At 48.2% G+C, this 25,093-nt stretch overlaps 2 protein-coding genes across 2 annotated transcripts; one reads left to right on the plus strand and one right to left on the minus strand.

The window, feature by feature from the left end:
• Positions 1-12,015: 12,015 nt before the first annotated feature.
• On the minus strand, positions 12,016-17,261 carry GCC1 (GRIP and coiled-coil domain containing 1). Its single transcript, XM_047096736.1, has 2 exons — positions 15,836-17,261; positions 12,016-14,864 (listed from the first exon to the last, which is right to left on the minus strand). Exons 1-2 carry the CDS (start codon positions 16,865-16,867, stop codon positions 13,569-13,571), a joined length of 2,328 nt encoding a protein of 775 aa, XP_046952692.1. The 5' UTR covers positions 16,868-17,261; the 3' UTR covers positions 12,016-13,568.
• A 3,149-nt stretch (positions 17,262-20,410) lies between these two features.
• Positions 20,411-23,734, plus strand: ARF5 (ADP ribosylation factor 5). The gene is made up of 6 exons (XM_047097112.1): positions 20,411-20,556; positions 21,095-21,175; positions 21,526-21,635; positions 22,406-22,477; positions 23,020-23,145; positions 23,248-23,734. The coding sequence occupies exons 1-6, from the start codon at positions 20,490-20,492 to the stop codon at positions 23,332-23,334; spliced, it is 543 nt and encodes a 180-aa protein (XP_046953068.1). The 5' UTR covers positions 20,411-20,489; the 3' UTR covers positions 23,335-23,734.
• The last annotated feature ends 1,359 nt before the right edge of the window (positions 23,735-25,093 follow it).

The raw sequence follows: 25,093 nt of genomic DNA on the forward strand, positions 1-25,093 counted from the left end.
ATTGGAAGACAATCAGCAGACTCTACCACACATTGTAACTGTAAAATCATGCCAGCCATTACCCAGACCTCAAATGAAGAAATCTCTCATATAAACATTTCTAGACATTGCTGTAGTAAAAATACACATGAATTCAGCTCTCTTTTGAGAAGTAAGAATTCCCATTTTTCATGAGATTTTAAAAGGGAAGAGGGGGGAAGAAAAACGCCTTCACCAAGGCGTATTACAATCCAACCGCTGTGCCTTTGTATCTGTGCTCTCATTGATTGTCCACCAGCCGGTGTGGCAGGAAGTCTCACTTTCTGTAACAAGATGGGCTAGATTTGATGCAGTTAAAAAGAAAACTCGCTGGCCACTTGTTGGCCGGGAGATAGGGAAGTGAAGGAATCATACAAGAGTTTCTATAGGTTTTGACCTATTGAAGGGACATGACCACACCCAGCTTCTAGCAGGTGACCAGTTGCCCCGGAGATCTGGAAACGTCAGTTACTAATGGCCCAAGTAAGAAAGAAGCTCCTTGACACCAGGTGTCTCCCTGCGTGGTAATTAGCAGCTGGCCCACATCCTCACACAGCCAAGGAGCCCGATAAATATTTAAATTGAATTGTTTGTGATTGTAAGTTTAAAAATCCCCCCCCAAATCTCTCATGTGAGCTTCAATCATCTTTCTAGAACTACTGTTGTCTCAAAAGAATTAGCTGCTGCAGGCATTTATTCTTAGAATTCATCCAGGTAATAAAAAGTAAGAAATTGATGAAAATTAAGTTCTGCCCCACTCTGTCCACACTGCCTGCCGCCCCTGGGGCAGGGGGTCGGGGTGGGGGGGGACTCCCCAGGACAGCATGGGTACCAGCCCTCTAGTGGACGAAGCATTTACTTTGATTTTCAGGCTGCAGTACAATTGGATGTGTCAAAATTCTGCCTGCCCTTTTACGAGGCAGTAATAACAGATGTTGCTATGGGAATTACATTTTTCCAATGATTAGATTATATAGCGAGCTAATCACTTTTGCTTTTATGAAGAATAAAATGCACCACCACACAGCTGGAGTTGTTATTAGCAATTGTCAACTAAATAATTTAAGCGGTGCTGTTTATGTAAGTCCCTAATTACTGCTGGGATTTGTACAGTGAGATAGAATTAATGATCTTTTCTGTCATATCTCTTCTGTAATGTGATGACTTTTGTGAGCTTCCTCCTTCTAATTGCATAAAACAAGGAAAGCACCCTGTTAAGGAAAAATAGGTACCTAAATAATGATGAGTCAAAACCCACCTAATTAAGACATGTGTGCCATAGCTGAGCCCAGAGCAGCTCAGGGGCACATTTCTAATCATTGCGGATGTCTCAAAAACAAACTGTGCATTCATATACCAAGGGAACGGCCAGCATTATCCATTCAAACATCTTCACCTATATATTTCTCGGCCTCTAGAGTCAGGATTTTATCATCTTTATCAATGGGATGCTGGACTTGGATAACTTTATACCACCTTTGGAAATAAACCTTATTATGTGGGTTCTCATCCCATCTCACAACTCCCCAGGCCATTTCTGGGTTCACAAACCCTTTAAATTTTTTTTTTAATGGCCCTTGGACCATTACAGAATTTTGATATTTCTTATGATTTCATAGAGGTATTAGCTGGCCTGGACTCTGACCTAAGGCAGTTAATGCAAGCGGTGACAGGGTACAGAGAGAAGTGTGACGGTCTAAAGGCTCAGGACCATGGCTCACACAGGAGGTCTAGGTTCATCAGCCTGCTGGGTGTACCAGAACAAGGCCAGAAAGACATCATTTCAGAGAAGAAGGGCAGAACTCACCTGCACAAAGGAGGATGGAGACAGGGAAAAAGTACTTTTCCATCCACTTAAGAGACTTCAAAGGGCTCAGCCTGGCTTGAAGACAATACCAGGTTACCAAGAAGAGTGGCCTCTTAGTCGGGGCTAAGATCTGGAAAGGGGAGAGACCAAGGTGGCTGGAAGGAGCTATTAAATGTATTATACTTTAGCCTATGGTTTCCTTAAATGTGTATTTTGTGTCCTAAAATCCTCTTGCATCATAATAAAAGTGAGTATAGACAAGTTTTGACAGTCTATTGATTGGGTAATTCCTACACTGGTACCAACTGTGATGTGTGTGTGTGTGTGTGTGTGTGTGTGTGTGTGTGTGTGTGTTCACTTCCTTCAAAACTGTTCAACATCTATCTTTTAAATCTTCACTGAAAACTCTTTATGAATTATTCATCTCACCAGAGGGGAGTCTGTGGTTCTAGGTGAGGGAAGAGACACATCAATACGGTTTGTAGAACACTCTGAGTCACAAGTGACTGGTACCACCAGATAGAAACCCTGCATTGGGTATATGAAGCTGAAGCTCAAGGAAGGGTCCAGAACTAGAACACAGGATTAGGGGTCACATGGTGGTGGCAATTAAAGCTAGGAAACTGGATGGTTCCCCAAGAGAGTTGTGAAGTAATGAGAGAAGTTCAAATACAGAACTCAAGTCAACAGCAACATTTTCTAGTGAGTGGGGAAGACAACTAAGTCACAGAGGTAAGAAGAGAGGAAGTCACAGGAGAAAGAATACAGAGGTGTTGCTACCTAGGAGAGAAGTTTTGGGAAGGGATGGTTCATAGTGTCAGAGACTGTGGCCACACTATGACCATAGTGCGGTCAGAGGCCACAATGGTCAAGCAGACCAAGGAGCCGAAAGAGAGGCATCTCTGCTTGAAGGTGCAGGACAGGTAACTCCTAGAGAAGAAATTGTGGTCACATCCCATAGAACCACTGGGAAAACTTTGCAGGAGGAGTTTACATAAAGATTTCACAAGGAAACCCCACATGGGCAAGCCTTCACTGTGGGGGAGGGGGTGGGTAGAAGGCAAGGGTAACCCACATTATCACCCATACTAATTTCTCATGAATTTGGGGACCATGTTGGGGCTCACAATTATGAGGCTCCAGCTCCAGACTTTGGATCTGCCAGGGACCAGGCATCACCACAGCCTCAGACCCTCCAAGTATAGCTGGTGCTGCACACCTTCCCATCATCATCCCCATCAGGTGTGCCGATTTCCTCAGGCCGCCATAACAGAGAACCACAAACTAGGTAGCCTAGAACAACAGAAATGTAGTCTCTCTCAATTCTGGAGCCTACAAGTCCCAAATCAAGGTGTCAACAGTGCCATACTCCCTCTTCCTGCCTTCTGGTGGCTCCTGGCAATCCATGCTGTTCCCTGGCTTCCGGCCGTATCGCTCCATACTCTGCCTCCGATTTCACATGGCCTTCTTCCCTGTGTCTGTGTGTCTCCTCTTATAAGGACAAAAGTCATTGGGTTAGGGTCCACTTGAACCTAGAATGACCTCATCTTAAATAATTATATCTGCAAAGACCCTATTTCCAACTAAGGTCACATTCTGAGGTTCCAAGTAGATGTGAATTTGAGAGACACTGTTCAGCCCATCACACTGAATATATAAGCACCTCCCTAGGAAAACCAGGCATTGCTTAAAGAGTAGGACAGGCTGCCAGGTTATTTCTCTCCCCTCCCTCCACCTCTTCAATCTCTCTGTTCTCTCAGCAGTGTCCCCCAGAGGAGTGGACAGAGGCATTTTGTCAGCCAGGCTATCTATCTTTAACGGTTTGTCATGAGAAGTGTGCTGGCCCATTGTGCACCCAAATCGGAAGCCTGGGAACCAGAGCTCCTGAACCCACTTCTGAATGACCCAGTTACATGGCTTACACATACCCCTCAGCCCCTGTTCATTCTCAGACTGTGCTCATGAGTTTGGCACAGAGCCTGGCTGCACTTCAGCTCCTGACCTTTGGCTCTGCCATGGGTGCAAAATTTACCTCAGTGCCCTGAGATGTGTCTTCATGGGTCAGTTCTTTCCTAACAGCCATTTGGACATGGCCCAGGGTTACCACAGTCACTCATTGTCCTTTAAGGCCTCATTCACCCTGGGACCAGGATGTGCACCTCTACTCATCTTCCTATCCACTCACCCAGGACTTTAAAACCCTGTCCTTTATACGTGGATAAATGGATCTTTTCCAGGCTGCACTGATGATACAAGTAGTATAGAGAACTACCCTTTAAAGAAGGCATACAGAGGGCGTCTGGCTGGCTCAGTTGAAGGAGCTTGTGACTCTTGATCTCGGGGTTGTGAGTTCAAGCCCCATGTTGGGTGCAGCAATCACTTAAAAATAATTTTAAAGATCCTCAAAAAATAGATTAAAAAAAAGAAGGCACATGGGATGGCACGCTTCCTTTAAAATGGTCTGGCTAGGGGCACCTGGGTGGCTCAGTCAGTCGAGCGTCTGACTTCGGCTCAGGTCATGATCTCGCAATTCATGGGTTCGAGCCCCACGTTGGGTTCTGTGCTGACAGCTCAGGGCCTGGAACCTGCTTCGGATTCTGTGTCTCCCTCTCTGTGTCTGTCTCTCTGCCCCTCCCTCGCTTGTGCTCTGACTCTCTGTCTCTCTCTCTCTCTCAAAAATAAATAAATAAAAACATTTACAAAATAAATAAAAAATAAAATAAAACAAAACAAAATAAAATAAAATGGTCTGTCTAGTCCAGAGCTAAATGCTCTGATGGAGATCAGGACACTGTATGGGGGGGGGGGGGGGCGGCGGTTAATGAAGTTTTAATTTTAGAATAATTTTAGATTTATAGAAAATTTTCAAAGACAATACACAGAGTTTCCATATACCTCAAACTTGTTTTCCCTGTGATGAACACCTTACATTAGTATGGCACATTTGTCTCAATTAATACACAATATCAATATATTATTATCAACCAAAGTCCACACTTTATTCATATTTTCTTAATTTTTAACTAATGTCATTTTTCCATCGCAGGATCCCATCCTAGATACCATGTTACATTTAGTCATCATGTCTCTTTACACTTCTCCTGGCTGTGACAGCTGGGACTCTATCTTTTACAGTGGTTTCTCCACCTCAGACTCAAAGTTCATGCATCTCCACCCTACTTAGACCCCCGGAAGCCATGAATATGGAGACAAAGTTCACAGAGGCAGACAGGAGTCACTCGAGGTTAACACACAGAGCTTAATCCAATCTATACTTAATCCAACCTATGTCTATTAGAGTGAAATAACTCTTAGAGTGGTGTCAGAAACAGTACTCGAGGAGTCATGGCTTTGGAAGTTATTCTCTGTGATCTCCTTATTTGCCACAAATAAAGTTTCATTTGTGTGACAACTCCAAAAAAAGAAAAAGAGAAAGAATGAAAGAACAATAGAATGAAAGAAAGAAAGAAAGAAAGAAAGAAAGAAAGAAAGAAAGAAAGAAAGAAAAAGAAAAAGGAAGGAAGGAAGGAAGGAAGGAAGGAAGGAAGGAAGGAAGGAAGGAAGGGAGAGAGTAAGGGAGGGTACTTGGTTTATACAGCACAAGACTAACAGGAGACAGATCAATAATAAAGCCACATGTCTGTGAAGGAGGTGTCAGAACGTATGTTCTACTCTATAAGTGGGGACTGGAGGGAGGACGAATAGCTTGAGGGCCCAGAGCAAGGCCAGCCAGGGGAGTGGGGGACGGGAACTGCTAGTTCACATCCCCCATGGAGATTAGGGACACAGGCAGCCCTAAGATTCTTCATCCTCCAAACAGATGAGCAAACCGCAGTGGGCCACAGGGATGTATCAAGCTCACAGAGCCCCTCCCCTGTCCCATCAAGGCCAGAGACTCCCAAGGACACTTGTTCTCTTGAACCAGAAGTGCCTCCCATGTGGGGACACCATCAGTAGCAGGGGGCATGAACCCTATTCCATTCTGTTTCCATCAGCACATTCTCCATTTATCTCCATAGGGATCAGAAATGCCATCTCTCTCCCTGTCTGGGGCCAGGTCAGCCTCACCCAGTGAACATTCTGCTGTTTGTAGTTGGGTAGGAGGAGAGGAAGGAGGCCCAATACATGGGAAAGAAAGGGCAACCACTCTAAGGCCTGGAGAAGGAGCTGGGGGGAGGGGAGCAAACAGCCAACAGGAGGTACTTTTCCAATCTCTTCTCCATGTCCTCTAATTATTCCTCACCCATTTTTGCCTCCTTGATCCTCCTAGCATGCTTTTAGTAACTTTATTGAGATATAATTCACATACCAAACAATTCACCCACTTAAAGTGTACAATTCAATGGTGGTTAGGGCTTTTAGCATATGCAGAAAGCTATTCGACCATCACCACTAATTCCAGAACATTTTCATCACCCCCAAAATCAACCCTTTGCTCACTAGCAGTCACTTCCTTTCTTCCCTTCCTACTCCCCAGCCGCTGGCAACCACTAATCTGTTTTCTGTCTCTATGGATTTACCTGTCCTGGACATTTCATATAAATAGAATCATACACTATGTGGCCTTCTGTGTTTGGATTCTTCCAGTGAGCATAATGTTTTCCAGGTTCTTCCACATTGTGGCATGTATCAGTACTTCATTCCTTTTTATGGTTGAATAATATTCCATTGTATAGAGAGATCACATTGTTTACCCATTTGTCAGTTGGTGGACCTTTGTGTCATTTCCACTTTCTGGCTATTATATGTGTTAATAGGCATTAGTGTAAAAGTTTTTGTATGGAAGTGTGTTTTCAATTCTCTTGGATGTGTATTTAGCTGTGCAACTGCTGGGTCCTGTGGTGACTCTATGTTTAACTTTTTGGGGTGATGCCAGTGACTATACCAATTATTTCACAAGAACAGAAAGTGAATTTCTCCGGGATTTAAGCCAGTGTTCTTTCGGGTTTTGATATATGTACAACTAAACCTAATCATAACTGGTACCCTTGGCCATTAAGTCTCTAGTGGGTACATATCTATGAGTAAATGGGTACATATATATGCTTTTATTGCCAGCGTGTGGCTTGTCTGCCCAGTAAGACTGGAAGCAATTTGAGGATGGGGATCGTGTTCTTATCTTTCTCCATCAATCACAGAACCCAATATTGTGCCATGCCCCAAACAGAATTAATTTAAATACTTCTGGATGTCTGCATGGATGTGGGGGCTCACAACTAGGTCTAAAGAACAGATAGAAGAGAGAATCACCAGCCTTTTCCCTTTATGAAGTCATGAGAATTTCCTTTCTCCACCACCAGTCACTGAGCTGTACCTTCTAGTCTATTTTTAATTACAGGAAGCTTTATGTTTTCTGTTGAAATTTATTCGGGGAGACACTAGGTGTTGCTGGTTTCCCATGAAAAAGAATATCACTAGGAATTATCCAGTAGTCCTGGAAGGCTTTATTACCAAGAAGTTAGAGAGAGTTTTGATTTTCCATTTTTGCTTTTGCTAATATTATTTTCAGATAAAATACTTATCAAATATATACTGTGGTCGGCAGAATAATGTCCCCCCACAGATGTTCATGTTCTAATTTCCAGAGCCTGTTAGGTTACATGGCAAAGGGGAATTAAAATAGGGAGACCATCCTGGTTATTCCAATGGGCCTAATGCAATCACAAGGCCAATCAAGAGTAGAAGAGGCAGAAGAGACTATGGGAGAAAGGCACAGAGAAATGTAACATCACTGGCTTTGAAGATGGAAAAAGGGGACCATGAGAAAAGGGATACAGGCAGCCTCTAGAAGCTGGAAGAGGCAAGGAAACAGATTCTCCCTTGAGCCTCCAGAATGGGATGGAGGCCTGTGGACACCTTGATTTTACTTCAGGGAGACACCTCTCAGACTTGTGACCTCCAGAACTGGTAAATAATAATTTGTGTTATTTTGAAGTCACTAAGTTTGTGGTAATTTGTTATGGCAACAGTAGCAAATCAGTACTTATATTAATATTGTCCCCCACTTCATCCTTTTGAGAATGTGACTGTATTTCTTAGGGAGACAGTGGGATGGGGGAGCCAGGCTGGGGGGTGGGTGACACTTCACCAACATGTAGTTAATTTATCATTGCATTGTGTTATCTAGTGTAAAAAATGTCAGACATTAATATTAACTGCAATTTATAGTACTTTATACTTTTCCAAGAACTTGCAACGCATTGTTTGGTTTGATCATTAGAATAACTGAAAAACTATGTAAATGCATTGCTTCTTCTCTAACAGATTAAAAAGAGTGAGTTGCAAAGGCCCCAGGGTCCCAAAGACAGGTGACAACAGAATCGGCATGCTGTTTTTATCTCTTTCAGGAGTCGTCCTCAGCCTTTCCTAGCTTACTCTTTCAAAGAATTTGAGTCCCAGGGTGCTAAAAAGACAATGGGCTTTACTCTAAATACTAACCTCCAAAATATTTTGAGAGTGGACAGCACAGCCCCGGTTAATAAAAAAAATTTATGTGTAATCTACATTTAAAAAGTAATGTTTGTAGGGGCGTCTGGGTGGCTCAGTCAGTTAAGCAGCCGACTTTGGCTCAGGTCATGATCCCACTATTCATGGGTTTGAGTCCTGTGTTGGGCTCTTGTGCTGACAGCTCAGAGCCTGGAGCCTGCTTCAGATTCTGTCTCCCTCTCTCTCTGCCCTTCCCCTGCTTGCACTTTGAATCTCTCTCTCAAAAACAAACTTAAAAAAATTTTTTTTAATAAAAAGTAATATTTGTATAGGGGCTCCTGGGTGGCTCAGTCGGTTGAAAGTCTGACTTCAGCTCAGGTCATGATCTCAGGGTGTGCGAGTTGGAGCCCCGCATAGTGCTCTCTCTGCTGTCAGCGTGGAGCCCACTTTAGATCCTCTGTCTCCCTCTCTCTCTGACCCTCCCCTACTCGTCCTCGCTCTCTCTCATTCTCTCTCAAAAACAAATAAAACATTTTAAAAAAGTAACATTTGTATGAAGTGGTGTCAGTCTTCAGAGTCATACTCTCAAACATGAAAGGGAACATTTGGTCCCTTGTCCAGAGCCTATAGGGACAGACAAATGTACAGGGAACCAGAGAAGGTCTACCTGCTAAAGTGAAAAGACAGAGGGGCACCTGGATGGCTCAGTCGGTTGAGCATCCGGCTTCGGCTCAGGTCATGATCTCACCGTTTGTGAGTTCAAGCCCCACGTCGGGACTTGTGTTGACAGCTCAGAGCCTAGGGCCTGCTTCGGATTCTGTGTCCCCCTCTCTCTCCGCTCCACCCCTGCTTGTGCTCTGTCTCTGTCTTTCAAAAATCAATAAACATAAAAAAATTTTTTTAAGTGAAAAGAGAGTTTGCCACGTTAGGTGGGTCATTAGCCCCTTGATGGCTTTTGCTTTTTGGGGCTCCCTGCACTGTGGGTTGTCAGAACCTTTGACATTTGGGTTATCCAGGAGATCAGGGTCCCAGGAAAAACAGGCCGTCACTACCCAAACTCACATAAAACTGAGTTGTAACACACAAGCCCATTTCATGATTTTCGGGGTGAAAGGGCTCCGTTGCGGGGCTAGAATGAGGCTTCTAAGAAATTAGAAGACAGTCACTTGCCAGTGCAGAGAGGGTGACCCTTCTCCCCTGCCTCCAGAAACACAGCCCCCTAAATTTCTCAGCGAGCCACACATTTCCAGTATTTCCCCGTTGCCCTCTGCTGGGACACAGAACAGACAGAGACCGGGCCACACGTGTTTAAATCCTGAGTCTGTCATTACTAGCCCTGGGCCTTTGGCAATTCATTTTATTTTGCCAAGCCTCCATGCCTTCATTTGCAAAATAGATATGCTTCACAAGATTGTTGTGGTAATTAAGTAAAGTAATGTAGGAAAATGCTAGCAGTCTGCTTTGTAGCAGGCACTCCACAAAAGGCCATTGTTATTTCTTTTTGCTTACAGCAACATTTGTGGCTAAGAATCACTAGACTCAAATCCAGAGAGCTCAGTCTAACTTCCATTCTGCCACCTAAATACTCTTGGGAAAAAAGAATCTAACACGGTTTAGAACCTACTTTGTTTTGGGTACGTACTATGCTGGTTCTTTACTTACTTAATTTTTCTCTAAGATGAGGAAAAAACCCTGAAAAGGTATTATTATCCCCATGTTAAGAAAATTAAGTTCAGGAAGATTAATTTATTAAGGTCACAGAACCGGCAGGAGATTGGATTGAGACTTCCACCCAGAATGTGTGAACCTAGTTCTTTGCTCCAAAACCATCAGCCTGAAGTAAGGCTGCCTAGCAAGGCCCCCGAAAACAGAGAGGAGGCAAAGGGGATTGAAGATGAGGTAAAGTGACCCATTCGTTAGGGCTCTATTTTTAATTCCCCAAGCTGTGTCCCCAGCTTTACAAGAGGCTATAGTTGGAGCCCACCAGGGCAACAGCTGGTACTCAGCCCTCCTTTTGCTTTGTTAGAGTGCTCTGAGTCCTAAATATTAGCTGTCGTCTAGAACCTGGGGAACAGGGCAGCTTTTAGGGCTTTTTATAAAGAACCAATGTTGCCTGTTTAATTCTACAGCATAGCAAATTTTCTTGGCTGCAATTTATAGCTGGAGATTATCTCTCCATTTGAACCAGCCCAGTTCAACCTAGAGGTCAGTCTCTCCATCCCTAGTAGTCATCTGTGGAGACAGGCCTTGACCCTCCCAAGTCCTGAGAAGACAGGAACACACCCAGATTAAATAGGCATTGGGTAACCTGACCTGGTTCAGGCATTCACACCATTTACATTGTCTTGGACAAATTTAACATCTCAGCCACTCTCCTGATCTGTAAAATGGAGGGTAACAACACGTGTGTGGCGTAACAGGGGTCAATGGCTCGACGTGGTGCTGGCAGTTGGCGAGAGTGAGCAAACACAATCCTATAGTGGCAGCTTCTCAACACAAGGCCAAGAGCCTTAGAGTACTGGGTAAGAGAGGGGGACTTACATCCAGGGTGTGATTATATGGCGATTTTTTTTCCCAGAAGGGAGGTACCCAACAAGAGAAGAGGAAAAAAAAGGAAAGCAGAAAGCCTTAGAATCATCAGCTTGCCTTCCTGCCCTTCTCCCTGCATCTATTCTCAGCAATCCTCCTGATTTGTGTGATAATAAATGAAAGTAAGGTTGTCTCCTTACTTTATTGACACACCTCGTGCACTAATATTCTGGAACTGAGACCAAGAGAAAACTCATTTTTCTCTGTATCTGATCTCAGTTCTTTTTCTCTCTCCCTTTCCTTAGAGTATCTAGCACCAGAAAACCAGTCAAGTAATTGGAAAACATATTTGGGAGGAAAATGTGGGAAGACAATGAACTTCTTCTTAAGGGTAGGAAGGGAGCAAGCTTTTTCCATTTCAGTTGGGAGCATTCACAGGCTTATGAATATTAATACTTTAAAAATTATTAATCAGAGGGGCGCCTGGGTGGCTCAGTTGGTTAAGCGTCCGACTTCAGCTCAGGTCATGATCTCACGGTTCGTGAGTTCGAGCCTCGCATCAGGCTCTGTGCTGACAGCTCAGAGCCTGGACCATGCTTCAGATTCTCTTCAGAGGATCTCCAGATCCTCTCTCTCTGACCCACACTACTGTGCTCTGTCTCTCAAAAATGAATAAACATTAAAAAATTATTTTTTAATTATTAATCAAAACTTGACTTGCTTCTTTCCCCATGTGGTATCTACTCAAAAGTCAAAAGCCTCGGAATTACTAGTCCTAGGAAAGCAGCTGGGACTATGGATCTTTCTATGCTGTCCAAAACCACCAGAGAGAGCAACCAGAATATAGGCTACGTTTAAGGGGATCAATTAAAAGATGACGATGATGATTTACTTTAGCTTGCAATCCTGAGAAACGTTCCCAGGATACCATGAACCCTAACTTGAAGCATAATAAAGCATTCAATAAACGGATTAACTCTAAAAAGTTTCAAGCAGTAATTATGGAAGTTTTAAGCCTGCCCACTAAACCCATGAAAAAGCTTTTTCCAGTGTGGCTGCTTACACACAAACACCCGTAATTCCAGGCTAAAAAATGTGTTTTGTAATTGAGGTAAAGCATGGAGACATGTTATTTCCATCCTTTTCATTCACTATTTACATTCACTCTGTGTGTGTGTGTGTGTGTGTGTGTGTGTGTGTGTGTGTGTGTGTATACCATTAAGAAAGCACACAGGTCAGGTTGTTCAGATTTAATGATTCCACAGTTTATCACTTGGACACATTGCATGTTTCATTAAGTCTGCTGTTTATAGATAGTGCAGGTCACCCAGCCTCCCAATCAGAACATTTCATCAAAGTCTCCTGCATCCCAAACCCTCACAAAGCAGATCTCTATGATGACATAAGAGAAGGATATACATTAGTCCGGTCAGTGGCAAAGCACCGGTCTTTGGGGTCCAAAGATCTCTATAACCAGCAAGAGAAGATGGGGAAAGGAAAAAATAGGGGAACTGATACTGTTTGAGCCCAACTTTTCTGAGTTCCCCCTTTCCAGATGCCTGAAGCCCCCTTTCCTGAAGTGCAGAATAAACCTACTTACACAAGACCAAATATAAAAAATTGCAGGAAGGAGGGAAAATTATAGTGACGCATGTAGGAAAGACAAGGAGTGTGTACTGTAACTATATTAACCCCTAGAGGCAAAATACCCTGGTGACAGTAACCCATGAACACCCTGGCTGCAGGGACATGGAGATTTAGCCAGAATGCTATCCACGGGGCAGCAAGCACTCCAGGCCCTTGGCTGAATTTCCACCACTTTCCTGTGAGAGTCACAGCAATCTTCTGGAATCAGCAAATCCCCCTCCTCTTCCCTGTCCTATAAGGGCAGAAACAGCTGGGGAGGGGGGAGGCTGTAAATCTCTGAGCTATTTCTTTGTATCCAGACAGGGTCAGAGTTTCCCAATCTGACCACTCTCATAAGAAGCTTGGGTTTTTTTCTTAATCAAAGTTCAACGCTGAGGAAAAGACAGCAAAGTCATTCATCTCAGCCCACTCTTAGGCAGACAGGTTAAGGCAGGGTCAAATGTGAGAGACCTAACATATCCCTATCCAGGGCAAAAGCAGGCTACTCAGGAAATCCCTAAGACCGAAGTGGTGCTCAGCGCCCCCTACAGGATGGTCACAGTGATGTGTTTTGTCCAGATTAGGTCGTTATCCAGTCCCAACTAGACCAAGCCTCCCAGTTCCAGGACTGAAGAATGTGTGGATAATAGTGGACTGTCACTATCTGAAACTTCTTGATCCCTCTCCAGCCTGGATTTACGTCCCCAGAAAATTGGGGCAGCGGTGGACCAGACTCCGATTGTGATGAGATGGGGAGTAAAGGGCTGGTCCCGAGAGTGTTTAGAAATAACTGAACTCCCTTTGGAGTCACATTTACTCCTGGTTCTGCGCTAGGAGCATAATACTCAAACAAAAAGTCTTATTTTAAAAGATTCTCACCACTTCCCCAACTTTGGCACTTCTCAACCTTCATCTCTCGCCCCCTCTTCCCCTCACAAATACACCACCCCAAGATGTTGGGACTCTTCCAGTATCTCTAGGGCCCCAGGATAATGTGGCATTAATGGCATTTGGCAGAAAAATCCCGTCCCACAATTAAGACTCTCCCATTTCAATACACAGTGAAGAAAAAAATGATAATGTAAGAGAAGAGGCAGCAGAAACCAGTCTGTCCCTTCCCACGCAAGAGGCACAGAAATTTCAGGAGTCAGTGAAAATGGCATCATCTCTTGCCAGAAGGCCACCAGCTACCACTGGTTGGGAGACGCATTATCACTTGTTTCTCCTCTGGACTGAAATGCAAGATAGTCAGGATGGCCGTGAGCGTCTGCTGGCGGCCCAGGGTGTCAGGCAAGGTCAGGAAGCGGTAGATGATGTTTTTGAGGTACTCCAGGTTGGCTCCCTCCCTACTCTGGTCCCTGATATTCTTCTCGATGTGGCTCTGCAGCGCTCCTACCTCCTCGCGATGGCGCTCCCCCTCCTCCAGCAGCCGGTCCTGCAGCTGATGCACCTCGACCTCCAGCCTGTGTCTCTGCTTCCTCAGCGATGTGATCTCCACCTCCTTGCGGGCCAACTGCTCGGCATACAGGAAGAAAGTGGGCTCATTGGCCGCAGCCAGCTGCAGCGCCTGGGTCAGGCTGTCTGGGGAAGACGCGTCAGCCGGGTCCCCGGGCCCCCCGCCACCCACGGGGCTCCTGCGCCCTGGCAGCCCACAGGACAGGGCCACAGAGCGCAGCTGCTCCAGCTCCAAGTCCTTCTCGGCCAGCACGGCCAGGGCCCGGTCCCGCTGCTTGTGCAGCTCCTCCTCCAGCTTCAGCGTGCGGTCCCGGAAGTCCAGCTGGCTGCGCTCCAGCTCCTGCCGGTGGAGGTGCTGCAGCCGGGCCAGCTCCTGCTTCCAGTCCTCAGCCTCCTGCTGGTGCTGGCGCTCGAGCTCCTCGCAGGACAGCCGCAGGGAGATATACTTCTCCTTCAGTTCTGCAAGCTGTTCCTGGGCTTCCTCCAGCTCCTTGGCCAGATTACCGTCTTTGGTGTTCTTGCTCTTGAGGACGACCTGGGCCCTCATCTTGTACCTCTCGAACTCCTCCTTCAGCTGTTTCAGCTCCTGTTGGTAGTAGAGCACAGAGGCCTTCTCCCCGTCGGCAGCCTCTGAGCTGGGCATTATCTCCAGGTCACAGAGCTTCTCCACATCCAGGGTCACCTGGCTTTTTCTGGCTGCAACCTGCAGCAGCCTCTTCAGCTTCTCCATCTTATCCTTCAGGACATTGACATCCAGACTGGACTCTTCTCCATGGCCGTCGAGAGGGGACCGGCTGGAGGCTGCCAGAGCCAGGGTCTTGTTCTCCAGGTCCAGCTGCAGAATGCGCTCCTTTAGCTTCTGGATGGCCAGCTGGTCCTTCTGCTTGGCTTTCTCATAGGTGCCCAGCAGTTCCGACACCTCGGATATTTGATTCTCCAGGGCCGCCACCCTCTGTTCTTCCACCTGAGATTGCTGGCGTAGTTGATCTTCTGCAAGGGCTGTCTGGAAAACAACGGAGCAGATGGAAACGCATCCAGAAAAGTCACAAAGCCCTATGGCAATCTTTGAGAAAGCAAGAGAAGGGAGCAAAAGGGTCATAGGATGGGAATGGCCTGGCAAGAATGGGAACCGGGGATTTTTCTGTTGATGCAGAAGCTAACCAAAGTTCCTATAACCTGCCTGGGTTCTGCTGCCAGAGATACATTCTACCAAACAGTATTTTTTTTAATATAATTTGCTGTCAAATTGGTTTCCATACAACACCCAGTGCTCATCCCAACAATAAACCAAACAGTATTAAGAACCTCTGTGTATCTGCTGTTGTTCTGCTTTAGTGCCTCCACTTTCCCCCATCATACACCAAGCTCGCACATGAAGTGTGTGACTTTTGTTTATCATCTGCTTCCCCAGATCCTACTAAGAAATCACAGGACATTCTTTTCCTCTCCCAATATTCCCGCAGTTCAAAACTCAGTTGGATCTCTCTCTCTCTCTCCACACTGAAAGAAGCACTGTAAAATGGCACACCTTTCCAGAACAGGCAAATTGACCGGAAGCAATTACAAGAGGTGACTTCTGCAAAAATTCCTTTTGCCCCGCCTCCCCTCCCTATAGGCATACACCACGGCCTATCTAAATATAGGCATATACCTATGGTAGACACACTACCTTTCACTGCATGGCTGCCACGACACTGCTTCACAGAGCAGGGCTGGGAAGACGCCAATGCCCAGAGGTTCAGAGGTGTCTGGCTCCAAACCAGCCTACACTGAGAAACCCCACATCCTGTTGGAAGCACATTCTGTGGACACTGTCAACACCACACAGAACAGATGTCCCAGGGCTCAAGGTGGAACCTTCTGAATGGCATCAAAACCTGACAGCACAGCCCCTTGGTTCTAATTACCAAAGAGGAAAATACCCTAATATTTCCCACTCCAGGCTAACTGACTAATGTTTGGAGCAATAATTACCTTCCTCATTTCCTGCTGCAACTGAGCCTGGAAATGGCTCTTCAGGAAGGCGGCCTCTTCCTGAAGCTCCTGCAGCCGAGGGTCAGGCCGATTCTTCTCATCTCGAAGAGCCTGCAGCTCACCTTTCAAGTCCTCCACCTCACGGGTCAGCTGCTTGGTCTGCAGTTCGAACCCTTCCATCTGACCAGCTGCATATGCCCGCCCCGCCAGGGCTTCTCGGGTCTCTTCTAGCCGAAGCTCCAAGTCCTGGCGCTGGGTCCTCTCCTCCTGCAGCAGTTTCTGGAGCTCACGAAGCATCAAGGCATGATCACTCTGCTCTTGGGCCCGATCATGCTGCTGGGTGATAAGCCGGGCTTTGGTTTCTGCAATCTGGTCCTGCAGCCCCTTCAATTCTCCCTCCAGACGGCCCCTCTCCTCCTCTGCCTTTTTACTGGCATCCTCTAAGTCCTGTTTCATCTTCTTCTTGTCTGCCAGGTAAGACGCTTCCATGCGAGACTTCTCCTGGGTGACTGTAGCCAAAGAGCTGGTCAAAGTAGCCAACTGAGTCTTCAGCTGGTGCAGTCGTTTGTCCACTTCCCCACCCCCAGACGGCCCATCCCCACTGCTACTGCTGACGCCACTCTCCGACCCGTTGGCCTCTTCAGACTTTGGAGGTGGTGGTCCACGAGCCAGTCTGTCATCCTCTACCCCAAACTCACCCTTGGTGCTGGTGAGACTGGCCGCAGTATCCAAGCTGGTGGCGGTCCCAGTGCTATCCTCGCTGTGAGTGGAGCATCGGTCATCTACAGAGTCAGGAAAAGTGAGGCCTGGAGGCTGGACACCTGTGAGGCCCACATCCGCCTCATGGGATACCGACAGCACCTTAATGCTGGCCTCTAGAGCCTCCTTCTCTTTCAGTAAGCTTTTATAGGCACGGACCACATCCTTGAGACGTGCCTGGTACTGGAGAAGCTGCTTCTTCTGCGTCTCAATGGTTTCCAACAGGTCCTTCTTGCTCGGTCCGCCCCCGAAATTCATCCCAAACTTCTCCATGTTCAGAACGGGTTACTCGACGTCAGCGTTCTGGCAGCTCAGAAGAGGGTCGCGAAGACCCTGGCGGGGACAGTAAACTACAAAAAGAGACTTGTCCCCACAGCCGCACGCCCGCTCCTCCTAGCTGTCCGAGACCGGATGCCGGGTACCGTGCAGCCTAGCAGAAGCGCCCGCCAGGTCCCAGGCACCGAGGGCGGGGGCGGGTCCTACCTTAGAGGCGGGGCGACGCCGGGACGAGAGCAGCACACGGCGAGGGCTCGCCAGTACTGTCTCAGAGGCTGCTCCGAGCTCCTTGCTTGCCCGGGTCACAGCAGTCCCAGACGGCCCTCAGCCCACGATCGGCCAAGAGTTTAAACCGAACGTAACCCCATCAAGACTTCCTAAGTAGAGCTGCCCGAGAACGACGCTTCCGGGTCCGCTGGAAGTGACGACACCGCGACGCATCAGGTTCCGCCCCTAGTGGGCGCGAGGTGGGTGGGGCAATTTCGCCGGGGGAGTGGGAGAGAGCCGGTTCAGAGCGTAGCTGCGCTTTGAACGCAGGGCCCGCGAAGTCAAAAACTCGGGAGTGATTATGGTTTGGTGGAGTACCCTAGGATTACGATGAGCGAGAGAGAGTGGGCAACATGGCACTAAGTCCTTACCAAACACCCGGATGAGCGACGTGTCCCCGCATTTGCGGCTCAACACCTTTGTCTCTAAAGATTAACAATTAAGACTCCCTTTTAGAACACGAAAACTTCAACCCTTGACGGGACAGTTTTGGCAACTCCTAGGCATCTAGTATAATTATTAGCACCCTTCCTGAGTTCTGTTGTGTTGATTCAACAAATACATGTAGACGGCACCCTATAGCCAAGACCTCCATCCTATGTGCCAAGTATATTTCAGGACCTTCGCAAGAGTTTTGGTATTTAGCCCTTACAATTGTTCTGCTCAGTGGGTGCAGACATGAGACACAGAGGCTAAATAACATGCCCAAGGTCACACAGCTAGGAATTCTATCTATATCTGTCCAACTCTCAACATACCAAACGCTGCTCCTGGTGATTACCATGAAGAGACAAGTTTCTGCCCTCACGGATCCCCCATCTAATGAAAAACCAGAGGTGCAAACACAAGTCCTGCTCTCATGACTGTATGTTTGGGTTTATTCAAAGTGGTATGGGAGTTAGGAGGGAGGCCTGTCTAGAGGAAGAAGAGAAGGTTCTCGGAAAATACTTGGGTTGTTGAAGCATGTGTAGTGATCTAACGAAAGATGAGGGAAACAAGCATTCCAGGCAGAGGAAAATGATTGCAAGGACTCCTAGGGCATCAGAGAGCCTGGCTCACCCAGGAAGCATTGAGAATCACTTCATGGCCGTAGCTTAGGGTGAAGGAGGTGGCAATAGATGGGGCTGGCCCAATAGATAGGTACCTAAATTAAGGCATTTTTTAATTTGTTTTAATTTTTTTAATGTTTATTTACTTTTTGAGAGAAAGAGAGAGAACAAGTAGTGGAGGGACAAAGAGGCAGAGGGAGACACAGAATCTGAAGCAGGCTCCAGGCTCTAAGCTGTCAGAGCAGAGCCACACATGGGCCTCGCACCCACAAACTCTGAGATCATTACCTGAGCCGAAGTCAGACACTCAACCGACTGAGCCACCCAGGCACCCCAAGGCATTTCAATTTTTATCTTGAGTGCTAAGACACTAAAGGATTTTAATATTGAGTAGCATCATCAAGACTTGTATGACGGGGTAAAGATACCAAGGGGCAGGAGACTGGTAAGGAGGCTATTTCTGTCCTGAGGAAGAGATGATAGTGAAATAGGGCAATGACAACAGGGATGGAGAAAAAAGAGTCTAATTAAAAGAGCTAAAGATTGGGGTGCCTCAGTCGGCTAATCATCTGATTCCTGATTTCAGCTCCGGTCGAGATCTCACCATTGGTGAGATCAGGCTCTGCATCCGTCTCTGTGCTGACAATGCAGAGCCTTCTTGGGATTCTCTCTCTTCCTCTCTCTCTGCCCCTACCCCCTCATAAATAAATAAGTTCAAGATGTAAAACTGACCTGACTCAGTCAGTTCTAGTTGTGTTATTATATTGGAACTCTTTTAAATGCACTCTTCAAAGCTTGTAAAAAGCCTTCTTAGGAATGCAAGTATATGGCTAAAGAGTAAAGGAAAGTCTTAGACTCACTCCTACCTGGTGCCCAAAGTGTATTCTCTTTACAGACTTTTCAGGTCAGTTTGGGGCAGACCCTGGAGGTATTTTCGGACCCAATTTCTTAGTGGCCCAGATAACATCCACCTGAAACATACAGAACATTCAGATAGTCTCATAATTTTAATATTCACCATCACCTCATGAGATAGGGCAGATATTGGTCTCCTTTTACAGAAAATAACAAGTTATGAGGATTGTTGAAGCCAAACCCTCAAAAGGGGGGCGCGGGGGTTGATATTTGAACTGAGACCTGGAACAATGGTACATAGTAGGCATTCAATATTTGTAGAATAGGTGAATTAATGAAGGTTCTCTGATTCTCAGCTCACCTCACCATGTCCAGTTCATAAGCAACTGATTCCAGAAGCCAACTGGCAATCCAGTTTCAAATCGCTTGTCCTTGCTCCAGTGAGCATCCTTTTAGTCCGTTCAAACCAGCAAGTATCATATTTGCTAAGCATATATTATGTGCCAGGCACTGACCCAGCCTCTCTCATAGAAGAAACTTAAATTCCTTTCCTGCTATTTCCCCTCTGTTGCTGAGTGGGGAAATTACTTCTGAAGCTCTTGGAGTCTAGGGCCACAAGAGTCTCATAAAATCCTGGATAGGTGTGCATTAAAAATCCGGGTTCTCAGGTCTGTGGGAAAGTAAAGAAGCTTCAGAAAAGCTGCGTGGATCAACTGAAAGGTGTTGTGTCTGGAACCATGGAGGCGAAGGTGGAGTTCTCCAGCACGCAGGAGAAAGTTCTGCTTATTGGAAAACCAAGAAGTCCAGCTAGCACTAGGGCACCTTCTTTTTCCACCTCCGGCGCACTCCTCTCGAGATTCTAGGGTCACTTGAACCACCTGCCACGTTCAAAGCCTCTCTCTGGGCGCTGAGAGGGCCAAATAGAGGAATAAGATACTTGCACCGACCTTCCGCTCCCCTTGGAGGGTGGTGCATACAGTCGATAATGCTAATTCGCAAAAGCTACACCGGAGCGCAGGGTGGGCTGGACGCGACAAACCAAAGCCGAAAGGCCGGCCACTTAAGCTAGGGGTCGGGGGCCGTGTGGAGCACTGTAGACTTTCCTCGACCCCGCTCGGGCTGCCATGAAGCAGCCATAGACCTGCCAGCGCTGTTGAAACGGAGAGACCCAGACCCTTCACTCTTTAAAGCCGGTGCCGGATTCAGCAAGGATGCGGAGACTCGCTTAGCTTCAGAATTTGCCGGAGAGGTAGCCTGGGGGTGGGGAAGGGGCGGGGAGGGGGCGGGGCCCTGGCGGGGGCGGGCCCGCGATGACGTAGGGCGGGCCGGGACGCGCGGAGGCGGCGGCGGAGCCTCCTCCTTCTGCTGCTGCGCCCCATCCCCCAGCAGCCGGCCGGTTCCAGCCCGCACCCCGCGTCCGTGCCCGCACCCCCTCCCCCGGCCCCGCCATGGGCCTCACCGTGTCCGCGCTCTTTTCGCGGATCTTCGGGAAGAAGCAGATGCGGATCCTCATGGGTGAGGCTGATCAAGCGCGCGCGGCCCGGACCGGAGCGTCGGCCCCCGCGGAGTCCTCCCGCCCCCGCATCCCTCCGATCCCGGCTCAGTCTGGTCTCTGACCCTGAGTCACCCACCTCCTAACCACCCCCACCCCCCCTCGGGGTCACTGTTCTCGGGCGGTTCGCGGTCTGCAGCGCCGACCCCGGGGCCTGGGCTTGGGAGCTGCGGGCCTGGGTGGGGTGAAGCTCCCTACGCCCCAGCCCGGCTGGTAAGAAGGGAGGATTCCGCCCTTGGAGACGACTTTTAAAAGGAGCGTGGCCCTCCTCTTATGCCCTTTACCCACTAGCCCTCTTCAGCCCCTCGCCCGCTTTGGGGCTGGAGTTGGTGTTCACCATCAGACCGCCCTCAAGGCCTCGAAGGCAGATAACAGCGCGCACCTGCAGGCGCAGGGGCTCTTCGCCCCCGTCTCCATCGGCTGTCCTGGCCTCTCCCCTTCCCTGGTCTCTAGAGGGCTCCCTCGCTCCCGTCTCCAGCCCTCTGCCCCTCTCCTTTGCAGTTGGCTTGGATGCAGCTGGCAAGACCACAATCCTGTACAAACTGAAGTTGGGGGAGATTGTCACCACCATCCCCACCATAGGTGAGTTCTGAGGCGAGGCCGGGAGGAGCGGGAGGCTGGCGGCAGGCCTTCTCTGGGTCTGCTCGCGATTCTGCCTGAGGCCCTTATCTGTGTGCAGGGGCTGACCCTGACACTAGACACGGCTACCTGAGAAGTGGGTCACAGTTACCTTTACTTGCTGGATAGTGCCGAGGCTGGGTGAATGTGACCTAGCCCCGCCTGGTCTGTGGACTGCAGGTCCTCTGGGGTTCTGTTCCCAGCAGACTTGATCGTTTCCTGGTTTTAGGTCTCTGATGACTCTACATAGATTTAGTGAGTTCCTTTCTTTCAGGACTTTGTTTTCATTTTTTTTTTTCCCCAATTATCTCCAGGCTTCAATGTGGAAACAGTGGAATACAAGAACATTTGTTTCACAGTCTGGGACGTGGGAGGCCAGGACAAGATTCGGCCTCTGTGGCGACACTACTTCCAGAACACTCAGGTGGGGATGGGGCTCTCCAACCCCACGAGAAAAGGTGTTAGGACTGCAAAGACTGAGATGTTGGCCTAGGCTGGGCCCCCAAGCCAGGAAAAAAACCCTTCACCTCCTTCTATCTGTGTTTGTAGGCTTGCCTCTACTCGTCCTTCAGAACTGGCATTATTAGTCTTCTGAGACTTAGCCACCCTACACTCTCCTGACAAGCAGGGTTCTGGGTCCATCCTGTCTTATTTACTTTTTTTTTTTTTTAAGTTTATTTATTTATTTTGAGAGAGAGAATCCCAAGCAGGACCCGTGCTGTCAGTGCAGAGCCAGACAAGGGGCTCAAACTCAGGAGCGGTGAGATCATGACCTGAGCATAAAATCAAGAGTGGTCATTTAACTAACTAAGCTACCCTGGTGCCCCTATTTATTTTATTTTATTTTATTTTTTTAAGTAAGCTTTACCCACAGTGTGGGGCTTCAACTCAACTCCAGGATCAAGAGTCACACATACTACCGACCGAAACAGCCAGGCGCCCTCATGCTGCCTCATTTAAGTCTCATCAAGTCTTTCCCTGTTCCCTTGCACCTCTCCTAGCCACACTGCTTGCCTGAGGGCAGAGGCTGTATCCCGGGCAGGGTGTCTCCAGTTTGTGCCAGGATGTTTGCAGAGCCTTGTGAAAGTTTAGATGAGAAGGGTTTGGACACAAAGATGGGAAGAAGAAAGCCAGACTAGGGTATGTCCCAGGTGGGAGTAATTGCTCGCCCTTTCTTTCTTCCTTCCCACCCAGGGCCTCATCTTCGTAGTGGACAGTAATGACCGGGAGCGGGTCCAGGAATCTGCTGATGAGCTCCAGAAGATGGTGAGCCCCCAGAGCACTGGGAACTGAGCCCTGGTTTGGAGGCAGAGCTCTGAGATCTCTGTGCCAGTGTGAAAGTCAGGAAATGCCTCACAGGCCTTGAACGTGTTTCTCTTTGTGACACCGACACAAGGAGTATCTCGCCCTGTTTTGAATTTGAGTCAGGTGAAAAGTATAGGACTGACTTTTTCCTTGTCAGGAAACTGATTTCTTACAGCTTCGCCTCTGAGAAGTTGGCAGGGAAAGGAGGATTATATGTCGCGGAGAGAAACTTCATCTTACATTCTTCATTCTTGGTTTTCCATTTGGAAATGTTGTCACTTTGACTAGGGCAAGTCATTAGAAAAAGGCTCTGGACTTCGGGCCAGATGGCCTCAAGCTGATTTATGACTCTGCGTCTTGTGTTCAGCAGCAGACTGCACAATATTACATTCTTCCCCACAAATATGCTGGAAGGTAGAAGGGGGGGCTCCCTCCACAGCAGGGAAGAGGAAGCCTGGAGACCCTGCTAGGGCTCCAGATTCCATCCCCTTCGTCTCTCTCAGCTGCAGGAAGACGAGCTGCGGGATGCGGTGCTGCTGGTGTTTGCCAACAAGCAGGACATGCCCAATGCCATGCCCGTGAGCGAGCTGACCGACAAGCTGGGGCTGCAGCACTTGCGCAGCCGCACGGTGAGGGTCCTGCCTCTCCCAGGGGAGCCACAGGCTGGGGCCAGGAGGAAAGGTATCCCCTTGTCTTCCCTGCTACTGACCTTTCCTTCCTTCTCCCCACAGTGGTACGTCCAGGCCACCTGTGCCACCCAAGGCACAGGCCTGTATGATGGGCTGGACTGGCTGTCCCATGAGCTGTCGAAGCGCTAGCAAACCAGGGGCCGGCCCCTGCTGCCCGGAAGCTCCCGCGTGCATCCCGGGATGACCAGATTCCCGGACTCCTCAGGCAGTGCCCTTCCCTCCCACTCCTCCTCTCCCACAGACACAGGCCTCTGCTCCTGCTCCTGCCTGCATGTTCTCTCTGTCGTTGGAGCCTGGAGCCTCGCTCTCCGGGCACGGAGGGGTCCACTCTCCTGCCTGCTGGAGCCTGTGGAAGGGACCTCCAGGGCTAAGGCCCCTATTTCCAGAGGAGGAGCAGGGATCTGGGTTTACTTTTGTTTTTTCCATTTTGGGTGTACCCTTGGGGCCAGATGGGGAGGGAAGGTGAGGGCTCCGGGTGGTGCTATGATGTGGCACTGGATATTGAGTAATAAATTTGCTGTGGTTTGTACACAGTGTTGTCTGTAGCCTAGAAGCGGGGGTTTGGGGGGAGGCTGGGTTGTTGGGTACAAAGGGACAATATGACAGGGGGAGGCTCAAAATGCTAAGGCTGCACAGCCAACCCCTTCCCCCAGCGCGCACACACACATCGCTGCCTTCCCCTAGCTCAGCCTCTCCCTCCTTGTTCTTGAGGATACAGTACTTCGGGGGTTCCAGTGGAGGAAATTCCACTCCCTTCCCAATTCCAGGGGGCCTTTGCTGAGGATAACAGGCTCTACCTCATGATTCTGTAAATCACACACTTCCTGTTCCTCTCCATCTCCTAGCTACTTAGAGCAGTGGCTCTTCATGGTTACTGTGCACATTAAAATTCAGGGGGAGGGGATATTTATTAAAAAGAGGGTCCCGAGATAACCTTTAGAAAATATGATTCATCAGGACCAGTGTGAAGCCCAAGAATATGCATCTTAAAAATTACCCAGGTGGGGCGCCTGGGTGGCGCAGTCGGTTAAGCGTCCGACTTCAGCCAGGTCACGATCTCGCGGTCCGTGAGTTCGAGCCCCGCATCAGGCTCTGGGCTGATGGCTCGGAGCCTGGAGCCTGTTTCCGATTCTGTGTCTCCCTCTCTCTCTGCCCCTCCCCCGTTCATGCTCTGTCTCTCTCTGTCCCAAAATAAATAAAAAACGTTGAAAAAAAAAATTAAAAAAAATAAAAAATAAAAAAAAAAAATTACCCAGGTGATTCTGTCACCCGTAGTCTATTAGCCTTTTTCTGTAAAACATTGGTAGGGCCTTGCAAATTACAGTTCCTCACCTTGCACTGGAACTCTTTCTACCTGGGAAGACAACCCTGCCCTCTACTCCCCTATTCCCACCACGGGGAATAAGAAAGCATATGAATGGAACCAGGAGTGTGGGCTATTCTCCAAGTGTGGTTTACTCTGCCCGTTCTTTGAATCCCAGCAAAGCTTAAGCAAAAACCACCATCACCACCATTATTTCCTCTTGCCTTTCTCCTTTGATGTTGTCAATTCCTCCATGTTCTTCACTGATTTTCTCCACGAGCTTTGTAGGAAATGAGCCCTGTAGGGGCTTTCCCTACAGAGGAAATGGCCATTGGCCAACAGAAACCCTTTGAGGGCAAGGGCTCATATCCTGAGGGCCAGCACTCACTGGCTGCCCAGCAGCAGTGCGGCTGGGGATTATGAGGAAGATGCCCAGTGCTCTCCCCATCTAGGGCATTTTCCTTACCCTGCTCTAAGCCAACCCTTTCTGATTAATACGAGTAATATGATCCTTGCTGGTTATCTGTCTAGGGTTTCCTCACACTTCCTGAAAAGCACCTTCTGAGACATTTTGGCCTCATCCTC

The sequence above is a fragment of the Lynx rufus genome, unplaced genomic scaffold (assembly GCF_022079265.1).
Source record: "Lynx rufus isolate CCGP_SWC_20201006 ecotype Redwood Valley unplaced genomic scaffold, mLynRuf1.p SCAF_4, whole genome shotgun sequence".
NCBI lineage: Eukaryota > Metazoa > Chordata > Mammalia > Carnivora > Felidae > Lynx > Lynx rufus.